Here is an 18,329-nt window from a genome sequence, read left to right on the forward strand (position 1 = left end):
TGGTTGTTGAAACATCTCAATTGATATTCCATCAATTTCCGGAGCCTTGTTTTCGCCAGTGCCTTCAGAGCAGCTTGGATTTCTTCCTTCAGTACCATTGGTTCCTGATCTTATGCCACCTCTTGAAATGGTTGAACATTGACTAATTCTTTTTGGTGTAATGACTCTGTGTATTCCTTCCATCTTCTTTTGATGCTTCCTGCATCATTTAATATTTTCCCCATGGAATCCTTCACTATTGCAACTCGGGGCTTGAATTTTTTCTTCAATTCTTTCATCTTGAGAAACACTGAGCATGTTCTTCCCTTTGGTTTTCCATCTCCAGCTCTTTGAACATGTCAGTATAATATTTTACTTTGTCTTCTCAAGGCGCCCTTTGAAATCTTCTGTTCAGCTCTTTTATTTCATCAATTCTTCCTTTTGCTTTAGCTGCTTGACTTTCAAGAGCAAGTTTCAGAGTCTCCTCTGACATCATCTTGGTCTTTTCTTTCTTGCCTGTCTTCTCAATAACTTCTTGCTTTCTTCATGTATGATGTTCTTGATATCATTCCACAACTCGTCTGGTCTTCAGTCACTAGTGTTCAATGTGTCAAATCTGTTCTTCAGATGGTCTCTAAATTCAGGTGGGATATACTCAAGGTCATATTTTGGCTCTCGTGGACTTGCTCTGATTTTCTTCAGTTTCAGCTTGAACTTGCATAAGAGCAATTGATGGTCTGTTCCACAGTCGACCCCTGGCCTTGTTCTGACTGATGATATTGAGGTTTTCCATCATCTCTTTCCACAGATATAGTCAATTTGATTTCTGTGTGTCCCATCTGGTGAGGTCCATGTGTATAGTCGCTGTTTATGTTGGTGAAAGAAAGTATTTGCAATGAAGAAGTCGTTGGTCTTGCAAAATTCTATCATTCGATCTCCAGCATTGTTTCTATCACCAAGGCCATATTTTCCAACTACTGATCCTTCTTCTTTGTTTCCAACTTTTGCATTCCAATAGCCAGTAATTATCAATGCATCTTGATTGCATGTTTGATCAATTTTAGACTGTAGCAGCTGATAAAAATCTTCTATTTCTTCATCTTTGGCCCTAGTGGTTGTTGTGTAAATTTGAATAATAGTCATATTAACTAGTCTTCTTTGTAGGCGTATGGATATTATCCTATCACTGACAGCATTATACTTCAGGATACATCTTGAAACATTCTTTTTGAAGATGAATGCAACACCATTCCTCTTCAAGTTGTCATTCCCAGCATAGTAGACTGTATGATTGTCCGATCAAAAATGGCCAATACCAGTCCATTTCAGCTCACTAATGCCTAGGATATCGATGTTTATGCATTCCATTTCATTTTTGTTGATTTCCAATTTTCCTAGATTCATACTTTGTTCATTCCAGGTTCTGATTATTAATGGATGTTTGCAGCTGTTTCTTCTCATTTTGAGTCATGCCACATCAGCAGATGAAGGTCCCGAAAGCTTTACTCTATCCACGTCATTAAGGTCAACTCTACTTTGAGGAGGCAGCTCTTCCCCAGTTATCTTTTGAGTGCCTTCCAACCTGGGAGGCTCATTTTCCAGCACTATATCAGACAATGTTCCACTGCTATTCATAAGGTTTTCACTGGTTAATGCTTTTCATAAGTAGACTGCCGGGTCCTTCTTCCTAGTCTGTCTTAGTCTGGAAGCTCAGCTGAAACCTGTCCTCCATGAGTGACCCTGCTGGTATCTGAATACTGGTGGCATAGCTTCCAGCTTCACAGCAACACTCAAGCCCCCACAGTACGACAAACTGACAGACACGTAGGGGCTCATTCTTAGAGGTGCAGATAAATTGACTCAGGCTCATGTTGACAGTTCATGTATTACCCCCATTAAAATCACATTTCAAAAAAATATGATTTTACATTACCTAAACCTAAAGGGAATGATAGCTGGAGGACAATTTGGAATTCCTAGCTTCTTGAGAAGGTATGTTGGTGCAGGATAACCATGGGACTCTAAATTTATTGCAGTTCAATGGAGTGAGCAGTTATCTGTGGAAACAGCTTTGTTTCTAGAGGGTAAAGACTCTACCTGGTTTAACTATAAGTAACCCAGGTGTTCTTTGACTTAAAAAAGAATCTTGTCTATCTCCTCTGTAGCCTTGATAGCAGAATCTATTTCTCAAGTTTCTGTAGCTCCATGAAAAACCATGTAGTATTTTAGAATTCTGATGCAATCTACTATTACAAAGAATACCGCCCTAGCTTCTGTTCATTGGGTTCAGAGTAGACACGGTTGGCTTCTTCCCAGATCCAAGCAGAACCCTTTTCAGTGTGTCCCTCCCAGGTATCTGTGTGCTTTAGCTACTCCAGCTACTGGAGCCTTTGCTGAAAGTGCCTGGGAGATCATATCCCCCTGTTGTTGTTGTTTGCCACTGAGTTGATTCTGACTTACAGTGACCCCCTGTGACAGAGAGGAACTGCCCCATAGGGTTTTCTTGACTGTAATCTTTATGGAAGCAGATCTCCAGGTCTTTCTTCCACAGAGCTGCTAGGTGGGTTTGAACCATCAACCTTTTGGTTAGTAGCCGGGCACTTAACCATTGCACCACCAGGGCTCCTTTTATGTCCCCCTGGGGCAGTCCTCAGTCAATGACTGATGAGTAAGAGGTATGAGAGCCCAGCTCAGAGGTAAAACTTCAGAATCCCCCTGCAGGATCAGGATTTTGCCTGAATCGCATATTTGCTTACTTTTTTTCCTTCCCTGTCCTGTTCCCCCCACCCCCACACCTCTTTCCCCTCCGCCCCAGGAGTACTTTTTTCATAAATCACTTGCACATGAACCCTCATTCCAGGGTCTCCTTCTGGGGGACTGTACAGGGATAGGGTACATGAAGACAAACAGCATGCCAAACAACAGATTTCTGACAACACTGTCCACAAGGGATGAAAGTAATGATGCTTCAGACTAAATGCAGAGGTCTCCAAAATATATGTTACTTCCAACCAGAAGCCTTCCCCAACCTGAAGTACAACTCCCTGTAACACACTGAGATGCCTGCCTGGGAGGCTTTCACAACGCTTAGCAGGCTGCACGCCTGACTCCTCTGTTTAACTATGGACACCTGGAATGTAGGGACTGTGTCTTAATAATTGCTTGAATTTTTATTTATTTTTTTTTATTGCACTTTAGATGAAGGTTTAGAGGACAAACTAGTTTCACATTAAGCAGTTAGTACACATACTGTTTTATGACATTGGTTAATAACCCCACAACATGTCAACACTCTCCTTTCTCGGAACTTGGGTTCCCTATTATCAGCTTTCCTGTCCCCTCCTGCCTTCTAGTCCTTGTCCCTGGGCTGGTGTGCCCCTTTAGTCTTGTTTTGTTTTATGGGCCTGTCCAACCTTTGACCGAAGGGTGAACCTCAGAAATTACTTCATTACTGAGCTGAAAGTGTGTCCAGGGGCCATACTCTCAGGGTTTCTCCAGTCTCTGTCAGGGCAATGATTGCTTGAATTTTGAATGGTTGAATAAACCATCCATTACTGAGTACCCACAAAGTCCTAGGAGCTCTGCCAGGTATGGAGATACACAAAAGTCATTCAAATGAAAGTGGCATTAGACACTCTACTTCCAGGGCACAGGTCAAAACACACTGAGTGCTGAGTTATTGTAATTTTATGATACTGTGCTTGACATGAATATATTTGCAACTCTCATGAAATTGCATAAAATATCAAAAGGCAGCTGCAGGCATGGCTCCTTTGAGGAGGCAGAAGAAGATGATGTAGATTATCTCACAGGATTATGGTCAGCTGCAGATAGGTTACAATTAACATGTAGATTCTCTAACACTGAGCATTAGTGAATTGTTGGAAAAATTGTTATGCGACAACCTCAGCCTAGAGTGCTTAGAGGAAAAAGTTAAAATAAAAAAAAAAAGTGCTGATCCTGTGACATATTAAATGGCTTTACCAACCACAAACATTTTAGGGCTTCTGACTTGTCCTGAGAGAGGGCCAGACACAAGGCTAGAGAGGGCCTTAACTGTTCCTTACACCAACGCTTCTTTATAAGGCCTCTCTGAGTTCTTACACCACCAGCCAGATGTCAAAGGTTTAAGAGAAAAAAGCTTCAGCATACTCCGGGGTCAGGCTTAACTGTGTTGGGGCTTTGTGAGCAAAGGTAATTCAGCCCCAGAAGGGACAGTGTCAGGCAGAAGCGACAGATGAGACAGGCTATTTGTGTTCAGCTCATCTGCTCATTATTGAGGCTAAATGCTGAATGAACTAATGACACAGGCCAAGAGTTAATCATGCCCTTTTAGTTCATTATGAAACACAGCTAGATCATGCCTCTGAGGCAACTCAAATGACTCGGCCTAATTGATGTAACAGGAAAAAGCTGGCCTGCTATTAGTTTATTATTACCACTTCTTAGGAGCCCCTGGGTAGTGGAGATGGTTAAGCGCTGCCCTACTAACTGAAAGGTTGGCTGTTAAAACTCACCCAAGTGTGCCTCGAAAGTGAGGCCTGGTGATTTGCTTCCCAAAAGCTCACATCCATGAAAACCCTATGAAGTGCTGCTCTACTCTGCAGCCATGGGGCCACCATGAGTCAGAGCTGACTCAATGACAATTAGCAACACAACTACTACTTCTTAAGCCAAAGGATAATTTTCTATTAAAAGTGTGAAGTAAAATCAGACAAGTCGCTTCCTCCAAGAGGAAGATGGAAATCAATTAGGAATCACTCAGTGACTGGACAATGTCATGACTTTCGTATATGGGTTTGCTGTGTCCCCTAAGAAATAAGACAAAACCACAAACTGTAGCAGGTGAATTAAATTTGACACGAATTAATCCAAGCTTCATTTTCTACTTCATAAATGTCGAAGGACTTTTTCTCAAGCTTTTTATAACTATCCAGAATGAACAAATTAAATAGGCCTCACAAGACCAACTTGTATTAATTAGGTCTGTTGCTTATAAAATAATAAACTACTTGAATTCTGGTTCTAGTTCTGCTATTGTCAGCAGCATCCGGCATGTTGTAATGAACATTGTAGGTTTTAAATAAAAGTTTTATGATTGGTTGGCAACTCTTGTCTGGAGGGGGGATGGGAGGATAGAGAGAGAGGGAAGCCGGCAAAATTGTCAAGAAAGGAGAGACTGAAAGGGCTGACTCAAGACGGGGAGAGTAAGTGGGAGTAGGGAGAGAGATGTATGTAAACTTATATGTGACAGACTGATTGGATTTGTAAACGTTCACTTGAAGCTTAATAAAAGTTATTATAAAAAAAAAAAAAAGTTTTATGATTGGGATCTAAACCTGCTCTAAATCATCTCACAATGCTATTATAAAATGACACAAAATTATGATCAAAATAAAATTGTCTTGAAAATTTCCTAAATATTCTTCAGTTATGATTTATCTCTTTCACAGATAGTGAATATGTGGCAAGTGGGCCAGCTTCCCATGTCCATGTCAAGCATTGTTAATTGTCTTTGTCATTCTTTCCTACTTATTTGAGGTCTCAGCATCCTTTGCAGCCTATTGTTCCACCCCAGTGTACCAATTAATCAGAGAAACATAAGTTAAAATCTAATTTTCATTAAGTTTTAAAAGATTTAATCCTTTAGTTACTATTGGTTTAACAGTATACCAGTCACTTTTTATGCCTCTGGACCTCATCCTATGAAAACATTGCTGTAAAGCTGATCACGACTAATAGTGACCCTATAGGACAGAGTAGAAGAGCCCCATAGGGTTTCCAAGTAGTGGCTGGTGGATTCCAGATGCCGACCTTCTGGATAGCAGCCAAGCTCTTAACCACTGTGCCATCAGGGATCCGCTGGATCTTGTAAAAAAAAAAAAAAAAAAAAAGTAGTACTTATTCTGGTTCTAATGCATTTAGCATCAAGGTGGATCCCTTTTGAAATGCGTGAAGCTCAGCAGACCACATTTGGAAGCTCGTTGTGTAGGTTGAGCATTCTATTAGGCGATGCAGCTTGGATGTGTTAGTTTTGTAAACTTACCTTTTTTACCTTTATTTCTGTGAGATAAGCCTTGCAAGCATAACTATAGCTTCCCTGTGTGTAGTTAGGGAGGTCTGATGGATTTGTTTTGGTTCTTCTTTGTCATATTTGGAAAACCAGAGTGTCCGCATATAACCTAATGGAAAGGAACCTGCAATAAAATATTTAATTCTTATTGGTATATTGTTATACCACAGACCGGCAGCACCACAGTGACACTCACCGTATTGGTGGTGTGTATTACCAGATCATACTTTTCAAAATCCATATTGCCAACCAAGAATTTAAACACACTCAATTAGTAAGCATGCATTCCAATACTGAAAACACATGCCATCAAAATTAAAAAAAAAAAAAAATAAATTGGTAATGAATTAAGGGGAGTTTCTTAAGGGGGAAGTAGAAAAGGGAATTTTGAAACCACATCTTTTCACTATAATTACTAACATTAACTAAATGCTTAGTATGTGCCCAGTATTCTTCTAAGTGCCTAAAATGTATTAATTCATTTTATTCTTACAAAAACTCTATGAAGGAGCTGATGTTAGTTTTTTCATCTGTGGAATTGGGATAATTCTAGAAATGTTAAGAAACTTGGTAAAGAATACACAGCCAGTAATGGTCAGAGTTGGGATTCAAACCCAGTGTTCTGGCTCCAGACCTGTACTCTGAACCAGTAGGCTAAAGAGAACTTGGAGAAGAGGTAGATAATGTATGTTGTTGTTGTTGTTAGGTGCTGTCAAGTTGATTCTGACTCATAGCGACCCTATAGGACAGAGTAGAACTGCCCCACAGAGTTTCCAAGGAGCAGCTGGTGGATTCTAACTGCCCGGCTTCTGGTTAGCAGCTGAGTTCTTAACTACTGTGCCATCAAGGATCCAGATAATATATAGGAAACGGAAAAAAAGGTGAAATTATTGAAAGGGGGAAAAAAAGAAATAAAAGGGCAAGTGAGAAAACAAACAGGAAAAATCAATACTTAGAAACATGATTTTTTTTTTTTCTAGGATCGTGGCTATGGTTTGAAAAATGTCTTTGATCATAATGTGTGTGAATATATAGCATGGTTTACATATATAAATACATAATGGCAGTATATATGAGTGTGTGTTTGTTGTGTATATTCTGTTACACATTAACAAATAGGAGTAAAAATATGACACATTAACATTTCATGAAATATAAGAAAACGTGCTATAATTTGACCTTTCCCAATGATTCTCAAGGATAGTCTATTTTCTGAAGGAAGTGAAGAGTAAATGTCAGCTGGCTGAATCACAGGATATAGAAAAGGTTAAGGCGGAAGCAGAGCAATGCCATAGTGCTTTTAGCCTGAGACATAATAAGTAAGCGCACTTTATTCTGAAGAAATTGTTCTTATGGTGATGAGACAGTCTATTTTCATGGGCAATAATTAGGACAAAAATGAAGGGTGGTGAAGTTCAAGATACACTTCATGAATGTCATCATCAATATTTTCTCATGATTTAGAAAAAAAATTCATGTTGTTCTGCACATCTCCGGAGGACATGCCTATCCAACCACCCTTTACAGTCTGTCCCTACAGTTTGTCAGGGAACAATTAAAAAAGCTTTGGGCCTTTCAGAATGGGCATCAGAACCTGGTTTTTGGTTCCAGGTAACACTGTACTTAGAAACTATTATGACTATTATGAATGTATATGATCTCCTGAGTAGGTACCTTTATCACTGAGTAAGCTGACTATTCAATGTCCTTTCCATGAAAGTTTGAAAAACAAGTCAAAATCCCTATATGCATTAATACTAGATAAACCGATTATTCATCAAATGGCACTAATATTAAAAAAAAAAAAAAACTATCATATAGTTGACCAGGGTCTCAATCTATTTAATTACTCAGTTGTATAAAAATCTCTGGAAAAACTGATTTTAAATGGAAGTTTTTTGTGACTTGTGAATAGGTATTGTCATCAAATTCATCCTGGGGAAGTGTTTTAAAAAGGGTAGAACGTGGAAATACAGCTGTAGCTATAAACATAGTAAAGGAGACAACTCAAGCAATCATTCTAATGATTCAAGAAAGAAAGATCCATTTACCTTTATTACCCAGGTCTTTCAGAGAGTTCGTGGTATATCTCTGACCTCAGCCACATGGAAAAAGTAAAGACTCGTACTATGCATCAGAGTCTGCACAGTAACTGATGTTTAGCTGATGTTTCAACTTCCATCCAGTTTTGGATACTGGTTACACTTATTCACAGCCTTTGATGGACTTGCTCACTTGGAAACACAACTGACTACAACACAAGTGTGCAACAGGACTCCTGAGTACAAACCAGGAGTCTGGATCAGGAATTCATTGTCTTCTCTACTTCTCCATCAATTCAATCTGTGCTCTCTACAGCAAAGCACAGAGACTGTAGAGAAAGTGTAGGAGCTCAGACCGAGCACCAAGCAACAGAGCTGCCAGGATGACTAGCATGGCTCTCATAACTCCTGCTTGGTACACGATTATGAAGGGAGGTGTCATGGATTGAATTATGTTCCCCCAAAAGTGTGTATCAATTTGCCTGGGCCATGTTTCCCAGTATTGTGTGATTTTCCTGTATGTTGTAAATCCTGCCTCTGTGATGTTAATGAGGGAGGATAGGTGGCAGTTGTGTTAGTGAGGCGGACTCAATCTACAAGATTTGATTGTGTCTCGAGGCAGTCTCTTGAGATATAAAAGGAAGAAGCGAGCAGAGGGACAGGGAGACCTCATACCACCAAGAAAGCAGTGCCAGGAACAGAGCGCACCCTTTGGACCAGGGGTCCCTGCACAGAGAAGCTTCTAGTCTGGGGGAGATTGATGAGAAGGATGACAGAGAGAAAAAGCCTTCCCCTGGAGCTGACACCCAGAATTTGGATTTTTAGCCTACTTTACTGTGAGAAAATAAACTTCTCTTTGTTAAAACCATCCACTTGTGGTATTTCTGTTATAGCAGCACAAGATGACTAAGACATGAGGTTTCAGAGTAAAAATGACAACTAAATTATTTGTTAGAATCAGGAGTGATGTGGGCCATGCTTAGAAGCTGCTACTTGGAGAAATATCATCAGTGGCTGGTGTCTTCTTTGGCCTGAAGCTAGAAATTGGTCCTGACAGTGATTATATTGGGAACTGGTCAGTCAGTCTGCCTGACTGGCAAATACTGACATATAGTCTCTGCATTTTAATTAAGAGTTTGGTTTGTTTTCACTATTCACATAAGGACAAGGTCCTTTATTAGTGGAATCATCCTAGATGGGTAGGATAAACTTGCCAAATAAAATCAGATTGCTCCTGAGCCAATCTGTTTTCCTCCACAGCCTTTGAGTGAACTGCTTCTTTCTCAGGAGCTCTTCAAGGGCCCCACACTCATGCCCAAAGCTTGGCCTTGCTCACACAGTCCCTAACCCTAAATATACATCTCCTTCTCTTCTTTTTTTTTTTATTTGTAATATTCCTGAAGTCAAATCTTCTCTGCATCCCTAGCCTTCCTTGATCAGTGCTATTGTCTCTTTCTGATGTGTAACACAGAACTTAGGGTGTTCAGGTACAGCCCATTTTTCCTCACCTAGAGTTGACAACAAACTACACAATGGACAACCACACTGCAATATGGCCGATCTAGACCACCAGTAAGGGTGAGGCCTCTGCAGTGAGGCAGGCCTGGGCTTCATCCCTGGCTCTGACACTTTTTCCAAGTCACTTAGCCTCTAAAATCCACAGTTTTGTCATTTCTAAAATGAGGATAATAATAGTACCTATGTAGCTGTTGTAGATTAAATTAGATAATGCAGGGAAAGCTCACACCACAGTGCCTGGCACATGGTAGGTGCTCCGAAGACACGTCTTATAGTTGTAGTAAGTCCCATTCCTCCACTTGGTTACAAACTCCTTGAGGTGTGACACTCATTTTCTAATCCTTTCAGTCACTGGAAAATTTCTGAGCCAATAATAGGAGATGCTGTAAATCATTTTCTATACCTAGTAAAGTCAGTTTGAGTTTGGCTATTTCTCAGGTTCAAGTAATGAGAGCAGCAAAGAGTAAAACCAGGCATTGCTGTACAAAGACAGAGACACTTAAGTTTAGTTCATTGGTGATAGGTCTGCAGTGAGAAGTGGACAGGGCTAGGCTTGCAGTCAGGGTGACTGTCAGACATTCCTGTTCTGTCCCTCTCTTAGTACCTAAACCTAGAAAACATCAGCATCAAATCTGAAGGCAGAAATATGACACAGAGAATGATTTGGATAAATATATTTCAACTTATTAATCACCTTACTCAAAAGGTTAAACTGTGACATGAACACAGTCTTTAAAGCCAATGACCTTGAGACTTTTATCATGCTTATGACCATCCTTTGACAATGTGTTTTATTAAATGCTTGATGGAATTTTAAAAACCTTCCTTCAAATATGATGGATCCTCTTTCATCTTCCAGTTAAAGTGAGATTGGGAGATGCCATCTCAGCTGGACTTTGAGGAAAATTTATTGACTTCAGGACAATTGGTTTTGAACAATAACAGATATCTTGTAGGGTAGTGCCCTTTACTGAAGAACTCCTGGTCATGCCTTGACATTTCCCTGAACTTCATAACTTGTCAAGTCAAACCAACTTAAAAGACACCCAGGGATCTGAATACCTTTTATAGAGTCTTCTCAATCAAGTCCATGTGCTGTCATAGAATAGTCCTCGGGATGCAGGCAATGCTCTTGCATAGCACAGGACACAGATTTTGTGAATGTTAGGCTATTTTAATTTTCTGAAAGTGCATTTGGTATGAGGATGATTTTTACAAATTCTGATTCAAATACTGTCACAAAACATTTGAAAACGAACCTTTCCTGCAACACTAAGTAACTTCTCAATAAGAATAACCACAAGTACAAAATCGCTGAATAAAAACTTTCAGCCATAGTTTCTGATCTGGTTATATAAAGGTTCTTTGATTTAAACTAAGTCAAATTGGTGCTAAAAAGATTTTCTGTGACCATTTGATCTTTAAAATGAAGCTAAAATTTTGCATTTCAAGCCTCTCTTTGTTGAATTTAAAGCAGCACTTTCAGGTAACATCCAGCATCAACTAAATGCCGGAAGTCTTTGGGCAGTCGAACAGATGAACCTTCATGTCTCTCTTTTAGATGTTTCAGATATTGTCTCACATCATCAGAAAATAATAACACCCTCTTGATGAATGCTCATGAATGCAAATTCCTACTTTGTATACTTTGGGGGTGAGGTTAGACCATACTGTGAGAGAGAGATGATTATTGCAAGTTCCCATATTTTTACTTTTTCCGCTTTACAGTCAATAGTCACATGAGAGAATACATCTGCCAAGGCCCAAATAGAAAAAATTGTGCTATGATTGGACCAAATAACCACGTTTTTTTTTTTTTTTTTTGTGTGTGTGTGTGTGTGGCTTTGATAGTTCTCCAATAAAGCCCTCTTATTTGTCCAGTACTTTTAACAAAGAGCTTTCAAGTATACACCTTACTGAAACATTACAGGCAAACATTTCATGCACACGTGCACGTATGTGCATGCGCAGAAGCACACATACCCACAATTGTACCAAATTTCCAGGGTTAAGTGGAGGAAATACTTTTTCAGTGTTCAGTGTAATGTTTTCAAAGGGGTGAATCAGAAAATTTAGGAAAAATTTAAGCCCATTTTTTGCACAGAAGAATCATATTATTTGGGGGCTAAGAGGGAAAGGCAATGATTAAATCACATTTTCTGAATAGTCATAGGTTATTTTTTCCCTAGCAGGGATGGGAGTCACCAGCAGCAGACCCATGGAGCAGACCAGAACGTGCCCAAAATCACTTTCAGGAGAAGTACCAGGCAGGGAGCATTGGGTCTGCCCCCTACCAGCAGAGAAGATTCCCAGGCCTGCACTAGGCAGCCATCACATCATCACAACAGTTACACCCAAGAAAGCAGCTTATAAAACAAGCACCAAATGAGTGGTCATAATTCTCATCACAATCTGCAAACTTCCACCTGAACAATGAAATTTAATCACCAAAAATATTAAATATCAGGGTTCACTTTGATAGAATGACCCAAGTTATCTCAACTTTTTCTTGTTTAAATGGAGGGCAGATTGGCACTTAAAAAAATAAATCTGAAAATAATATGGCTTCAAGTGGACAAATAAATATGAATTTCTAAGCAAGTCTTTGCATTATCTGTTGTTTTCTTCTTGATTTGGCTCCATTGATAATTTCTCCCCAAGTTTTCTAATAAGTTCTGCTAAGTCTTCTGTATTCTGAGATTTTTCTTCAAGGAGTTCATACCGCAGACTTGAGATGTCCTGTTTAATTTCCTTCAGTTCTCCTTTGAAAAACAAGAGTGATAAGAAGTCAAGTGTAAATACATAATGCGTCTCGTTGTTGTTGCTGTTGAGTCGGTTCCGACTCATAGCGACCCTATAAGACAGAGGAGAACTGCCCCATAGGGTTTCAAAGGAGCAACTGGTAGATTTGAACTGCTGACCTTTTGGTTAGCAGTTGAGTCCTTAACCACTGTACCACCAGGGCTTCCACATAATGCGTAGACACTGGTAATTCTGGGGGAAGTTGAAAACAGTCCTAATTGCACACACATCTGTATTTTGAAACCTTTCAAAGGAAATATCTTCCTAATGGAGCTAGTTTCTATTTTCTCAATGAAGTGTATCAGTGAATGAAGAGATTATAGAACAAATTATGACAAAAGTCTTCCCAAAGTAAGTGAAAAGGAAACGTTACTGGTGAATGTTGCAGGGTTGGGCCAGCAGTCCCTTGTCTTCTCAACCACATCCTCTTCCCTACGAGCCCCCTCACAGAAACAAGTTATTTATCTAGAAAGCGACCTCTGCCCCCAATTGTGGAGAAACAGCTTGTCCCCCAATATTTAACAGTATTAATGGTTGATAACATTCTTTCTTCCCTTCCCCTTGAAGCTCACCCTTCCACACCCATTTCTCTAGCTCTCCCTCGGCTCTGCATCAGGCCTGATACTCTGGCTCACTCTCAGGGGCCTACTTGTCCCTGTGTTCAACTCACCTTCATTCACTTCGTCGCTCTCCTTATCTATCTGGGCTTTCAGTACGTATCTTTTAATCAGCCTCTTCATTATTTTCTAGACAGAGAAAGGAGAAATCCATCTCAGTTTTACTTTCATGTGCCGAAAGGAAAAAATTTGATCAACAAGTCAACTGGAGTGAACAGGGCTTATTAAGAAACGGCTCCTGAAAAGGGAGCACCCCAAAATGGAAATGGCGAGGGGGCTTGAGTTTGCACAGTTACAATGCCCTTTCAAAGCTTAGATGAGGAAGTATCTTGTCCTATGCTTTGACTGGTTAATCACATTTAATTTTCCTTTTGTTTTGGAAAAGTTGGCTACTGAAGGCTAAACTGACATATCGACTGGATGAGTGTTGCTAACTCAAGCTATTAAGTACTGCTAACTTATGCTGATAAGGAAAACTTGCCTAAATTTCAATTCTGCATAAAATTTTTGTTTCTTGTAAATGGATTTATGACTAATTTTTGTTTGGCTCTTGGCCCAGGGCAGCCATTTTAACTCTTGATCTATAAAAATTTTTAACACATAACAAATCTCTCATTTGGAATAAGCTTGAGTCATCCTCCCTTCGGTAAGCACTTTGGAAGTGATGACTATCAAAGATTAAAAAAAAGATGATAAAAATGGCACAGAATATGTAATGTCTACAAGTTTTCTCTTTTAATGAGATTTTCAAATCACCTGGACCAATGACTCAAAAGTTAATTCTTGAGAAGAACAATCAGTGTAGAGCAAACATCTAATCTTCTATGTCTACTGTATGCATTTTATTCGAAAAGTAGTAGAACAATACATGGCCTTCCATTTGGACAGGTTAAAGACATGCAATACTGTGGAGCCTGTAGAGGTGAGAAATTAGACAAATGTGCACATTTTCATTTTTCTCCTCACCAAGATGTATACCCAGTTTTGATTTTAAACTTACTGGTAATTTTGGAATGGCTAGTTTGAAAGTAATAAAATTTCTCTACATATATGTGGCTTTTACTTTATACAGTCGATCCTCATTATTCACGGATTCTGCAACTACAAATTCAGCTACTCAGTAAAATTTACTTGTAGCCCAGAATCAACATTCACATCACTTTCTCAGTCATTCACAGACAGGCTGTAAGGGCAAATACAGATTAGAAGTAAGAAAGGAAAAGAGAGAGAGAGGCTTGATCTTCCCTGTTGAACAAAAGGGAAGAGATTTCACCTTCTCTCCCTTTTATTATAGCATTTAAATTTAGAAAAACCGTCACTTCTTTCTCTACCTCTCTGAAATGTACATAAATCTTTTTAAAGGCTAAATAAGCCTCTTGCCAATTTTGCAACCCAGGAATGCTTCCTCAAAGACCTGGAAATCATCTGTTTGATATGTAACCGGTCAAGGAAGAAGCACCCATTATCTCCCAGTTTCCTGGGAGGATAGGAGCCTAACCTCAGTTGGCTCTTGGTTCCAAGTTACAAACCTACCTCTGGTCATAAAGATGTGAGGAATTAATTTTTTTTTTTCCTTTCGGTAAAGGCCATTAGCAAGCCCATGTGGCTAACTCAATTACCAGGAGAATTTAAGCTGAACTATGTAAATGACTCTGTCGAGTTCTCTTACTTGAGGACTAGCAATTGTGTGGGCAGTAGCAGTTCACTGGTAGAACTGCCACCTTCCATGTAGGAGACTTGGGTTCAATTCCTGGCTAATTCACCTCATGAACAGCCATTACCCATCTGTCAGTGGAAGCTTGTGTGTTGCTATGATGTTGAACAGGTTTCAGTGAAGTTTCCAGACTAAGACAGACCAGGAAGAAAGAACTGGTGATCTATTTCCAAAAATCAGCCAATGAAAACCCTGTGGATCCCCATGGTCCAATCTGAAACTGATCATGGGGGTGGTGCAGGACCTGGCAGGGTTTTGTTCCACTGTGCAGGGGGTAGCATGACTTGGGATCAATTAGATGGCGGCTAACAACAACAACAATACTAGTAATGGTTTATCTTGAGAACACGTAAGAAATGGGCTACATCTGCTTGGCTGTATAAAAGGATAAAATTCCTTTCTGTCTTTGCATTCTCTTTAGCGGATTACCTATGATACACATCACATTCTGGTTTAATGCTTATTCAGTAATAAAACTGTTTTATTCTCTTCTACTTTCGTGAAGAGTTTATACGGGTTGCTAAGAGATTTTGTTTTGTAATTGTGCTTCCCCAACAATGCACACAGTGGCCAAAAATTTGAATGGCTGTACGTGTACATTCCCAGCTGAGGTCGAACAAGATGACACTCGGCCTTCTTGTTTCAGTTCTCATGCTGAAGACAAAGATCCCTTCTGCAGTCTGTCTTAGTCATCTAGTGCTGCTTTGACAGAAATACCACAAGTGGACGGCTTTAACAAAGAGAAAATTATTCTCTCACAGCCTAGCAGGCTACAAGTCCAAATTCAGGGCATCAGCTCCAGGGGAAGCCTTTTTCTATTGGCTCTGGAGGAAGGTCCTTGTCATCAACCTTCCCCCGGACTAGAAGCTTCTCTGTGTAGGAACCCCGTGTCTAAAGTATGCATTCTGCTTCTGGTGCTGCTTTCTTGGTGATATGAGATCCCCCTGTTTCTCTGTTTGCTTCTCTCTTTTATATCTCAAAAGAGATTGGCTTAATACACAACCTAATCTTGCAGATTTCATCAGCATAACTGCTGCTAATCCATCCCATTCATGTCACAGTGACAGGATTTACAACACAAAGGGAAATTGTATCAGATAGCAAGATGGCGGCCAATCATTCAGTATGGGGAATCATGACCTAGCCAAGCCGACAGATTATTTTTTGGGGACAGAATTCAATCCATGACACAGTCTATTTAATGCCACATTTTGTGCACTTTTGTTCCTTTTTTTGGTGATAACTCACTTAAAATGGCCCCAAGCGTAGTACTGAAATGCTGTTTAGAGTTCCTAAATGCAAGAAAGCTGTAATATGCCTAGGAAAAAATAACATGTGGTAGGTAAGCTTTGATCAGGCACGAGCTACAGGCTGTGAATTCAATGTTAATGAAATGGCAATACATATTAAACAAGGTGTCTTTAAACAGAAACACACATATAACAAGGTTCTGTATTTGTTGGTTGATGAAAATGTGATGAGAGCCTCTTAGAAACCTAAACTTGTCTCTCCCCCAGAGCAATAGTTCAGTATTTGTTAATTCAAAGTGTGGAGCAACTTAACTGAACATAAGTATCACGAATAAAGAGAATCAACTGTACAGTACTGTTCATGATAAGTTGGAGGCTCAGCATGTACTTAGGAGTTTCTGGATGAATATGTAACTAAACTAAATCTTACTATCTAAGCCCAAAAATTAAATGGTGGGCAGTAAAATTCCACTTCTAGGAGCTTATTGTAAGGAGATGAATGGATGAATGGATAGATGGACAAATATATTCATGGTACCAAAAACCTAAAACCAAACCTGTTGCCATTGAGTGAATTCTGACTTATAGCGATCCTATAAGACAGAGTAGAATCTCCTCCCAGGGTTTTCAAGGAGTGGTTGGTGGATTCAAACTCCTGACCTTTTGGTTAGCAGCCAAATGCTTAACCACCGTGCCACCTGAGCTCCATATTCACGGTAGTACTACTTATAATAGTAGGAAAAAAATCCCTAAGAATCCATTCCAAACCCAAAACCCGTTGCTGTTGAGTCTATTCCGACTCATAGAGACCCTATAGGACAGAGCAAAACTTCCCCATAGGGATTCCAAGGAGCTCCTTGTGGATTCGAACTGCCGACTTCTTTGGTTAGGTGCTGCAGCTCTTAACCACTATACCGCTAGGGTTTCCAAATATCTATTAATAGGGGAGTATTTTAATTATCATATATTTATACAAAGGAATACTATACATTGATTAAAAATAATGTGAATATATATTTTGTGAAGGTAAAAGACACAGACTACAACACTATTACTGTATATAAGTACTATTAACTCATTTATGTAAGATTACATACACATTTACAATATTAAACGTATATATTAAATTAGAAAAAAAATCAAATCAGTAGCCATCAAGTCAATTCCAACTCATGACAATCCTATGTGTTTCAGAGTAGAAGTGTGCTTCATAGGGTTTTCAATGGCTGTGATCTTTTGGAAATAGATCACCAGGCCTTTGTTCCTAGGTCCTTTCAGCTAGTAGTCAAGTGTTTAATCATTTGCACCACCCAGGGACTTGATATATTAAATATATGTATGCAAATAAAAAATGTGCATATATATAAAACGTATGTAAAATTATACATATACATATGATCCACCAAAAGTAAACAGTCTTTATCTCTGAATGGTGACACTGAAGCCGAATTTCACTCTTTATGATGTTTTGGTAGGGTTAGGCATTTTACAATGAGCGTGTAGACTCTAAACTCCACGACACCAGTACTTTATTTATTTTGCTTACTTATGTGTCGTCTGCACCTAGAAAGTACCTGGCACATGGTATTTACTCAAGACATATTTAGTGAATTAAAGCATTATTTTGAGATCCAGAAAAATCCTACTAATTCATTTTTATTTAAAGAATCACATAATTTGAAAAAAAAAATTATTCAACTAGCCTTATTTCTTTAAAATGTCATGCTTACCTGATATTGTCTTGGAGGATTATTGAAACTATTTAAATGGAAATCTTCCGAGCTCCTTATACTAGATTGCTTACTGTGTTCAAGCTGTAATTTAAGAATTAGACATTTTTATTTAGTACTCATTTCAAATAATGTAATAAGATTATTTATTAGTGATATATATATATAAAAAACCAAATCCGTTGCTGTTGAGTCAATTCTGTCTCATAGTGACCCTACAAAACAGAGTAGAACTGCCCCAATAACGTTTCCAAGAAGCAGCTAGTGGATTTGAACTGCCGACCTTTTGGTAAGCAGCCATAACTCTTAACCACCAGGGCTCCAGTGTTATGAAGTAATAAATATCATATATATGTAAATAAATTAGTCTCATGTATGTATTTAATGCCACTTTAGCTTAACTTATTTAACGTTCTGTCAAACCAAGGGCATTTCAAGTGTGTTCAATCTTCCGGTGGCTATTAGAGGTTGTCTAAGGAGTCTCTTAGATTGTGTGGCCTTCAATCATGGTGACATGAGAGTCATGCTGTGCTCTTCCCAGAGGTAGAAGGCAAAGGGAGAGGGAGAGGCAACGAGTGGAGAAGGTGGTGATCTCAGGAGTGCT

General features: G+C 39.2%; 1 protein-coding gene across 1 annotated transcript in view; it reads right to left on the reverse strand.

Annotated features, from left to right (window-relative positions):
• Positions 1-10,368: 10,368 nt before the first annotated feature.
• TRPC6 (transient receptor potential cation channel subfamily C member 6) overlaps positions 10,369-18,329 on the reverse strand; it is a 155,521-nt gene continuing 147,560 nt past the window's right edge. Inside the window, exons 11-13 of the mRNA XM_003415597.4 lie at positions 17,726-17,809; positions 13,085-13,160; positions 10,369-12,374 (exon numbers count right to left, since the gene is read on the reverse strand). Of these exons, the coding sequence (XP_003415645.1) occupies positions 12,223-12,374; positions 13,085-13,160; positions 17,726-17,809 (312 nt within the window). The 3' untranslated portion in view covers positions 10,369-12,222. The remainder of the gene's footprint in view (positions 12,375-13,084; positions 13,161-17,725; positions 17,810-18,329) is intronic.

Source organism: Loxodonta africana, chromosome 7 (genome assembly GCF_030014295.1).
Source record: "Loxodonta africana isolate mLoxAfr1 chromosome 7, mLoxAfr1.hap2, whole genome shotgun sequence".
NCBI lineage: Eukaryota > Metazoa > Chordata > Mammalia > Proboscidea > Elephantidae > Loxodonta > Loxodonta africana.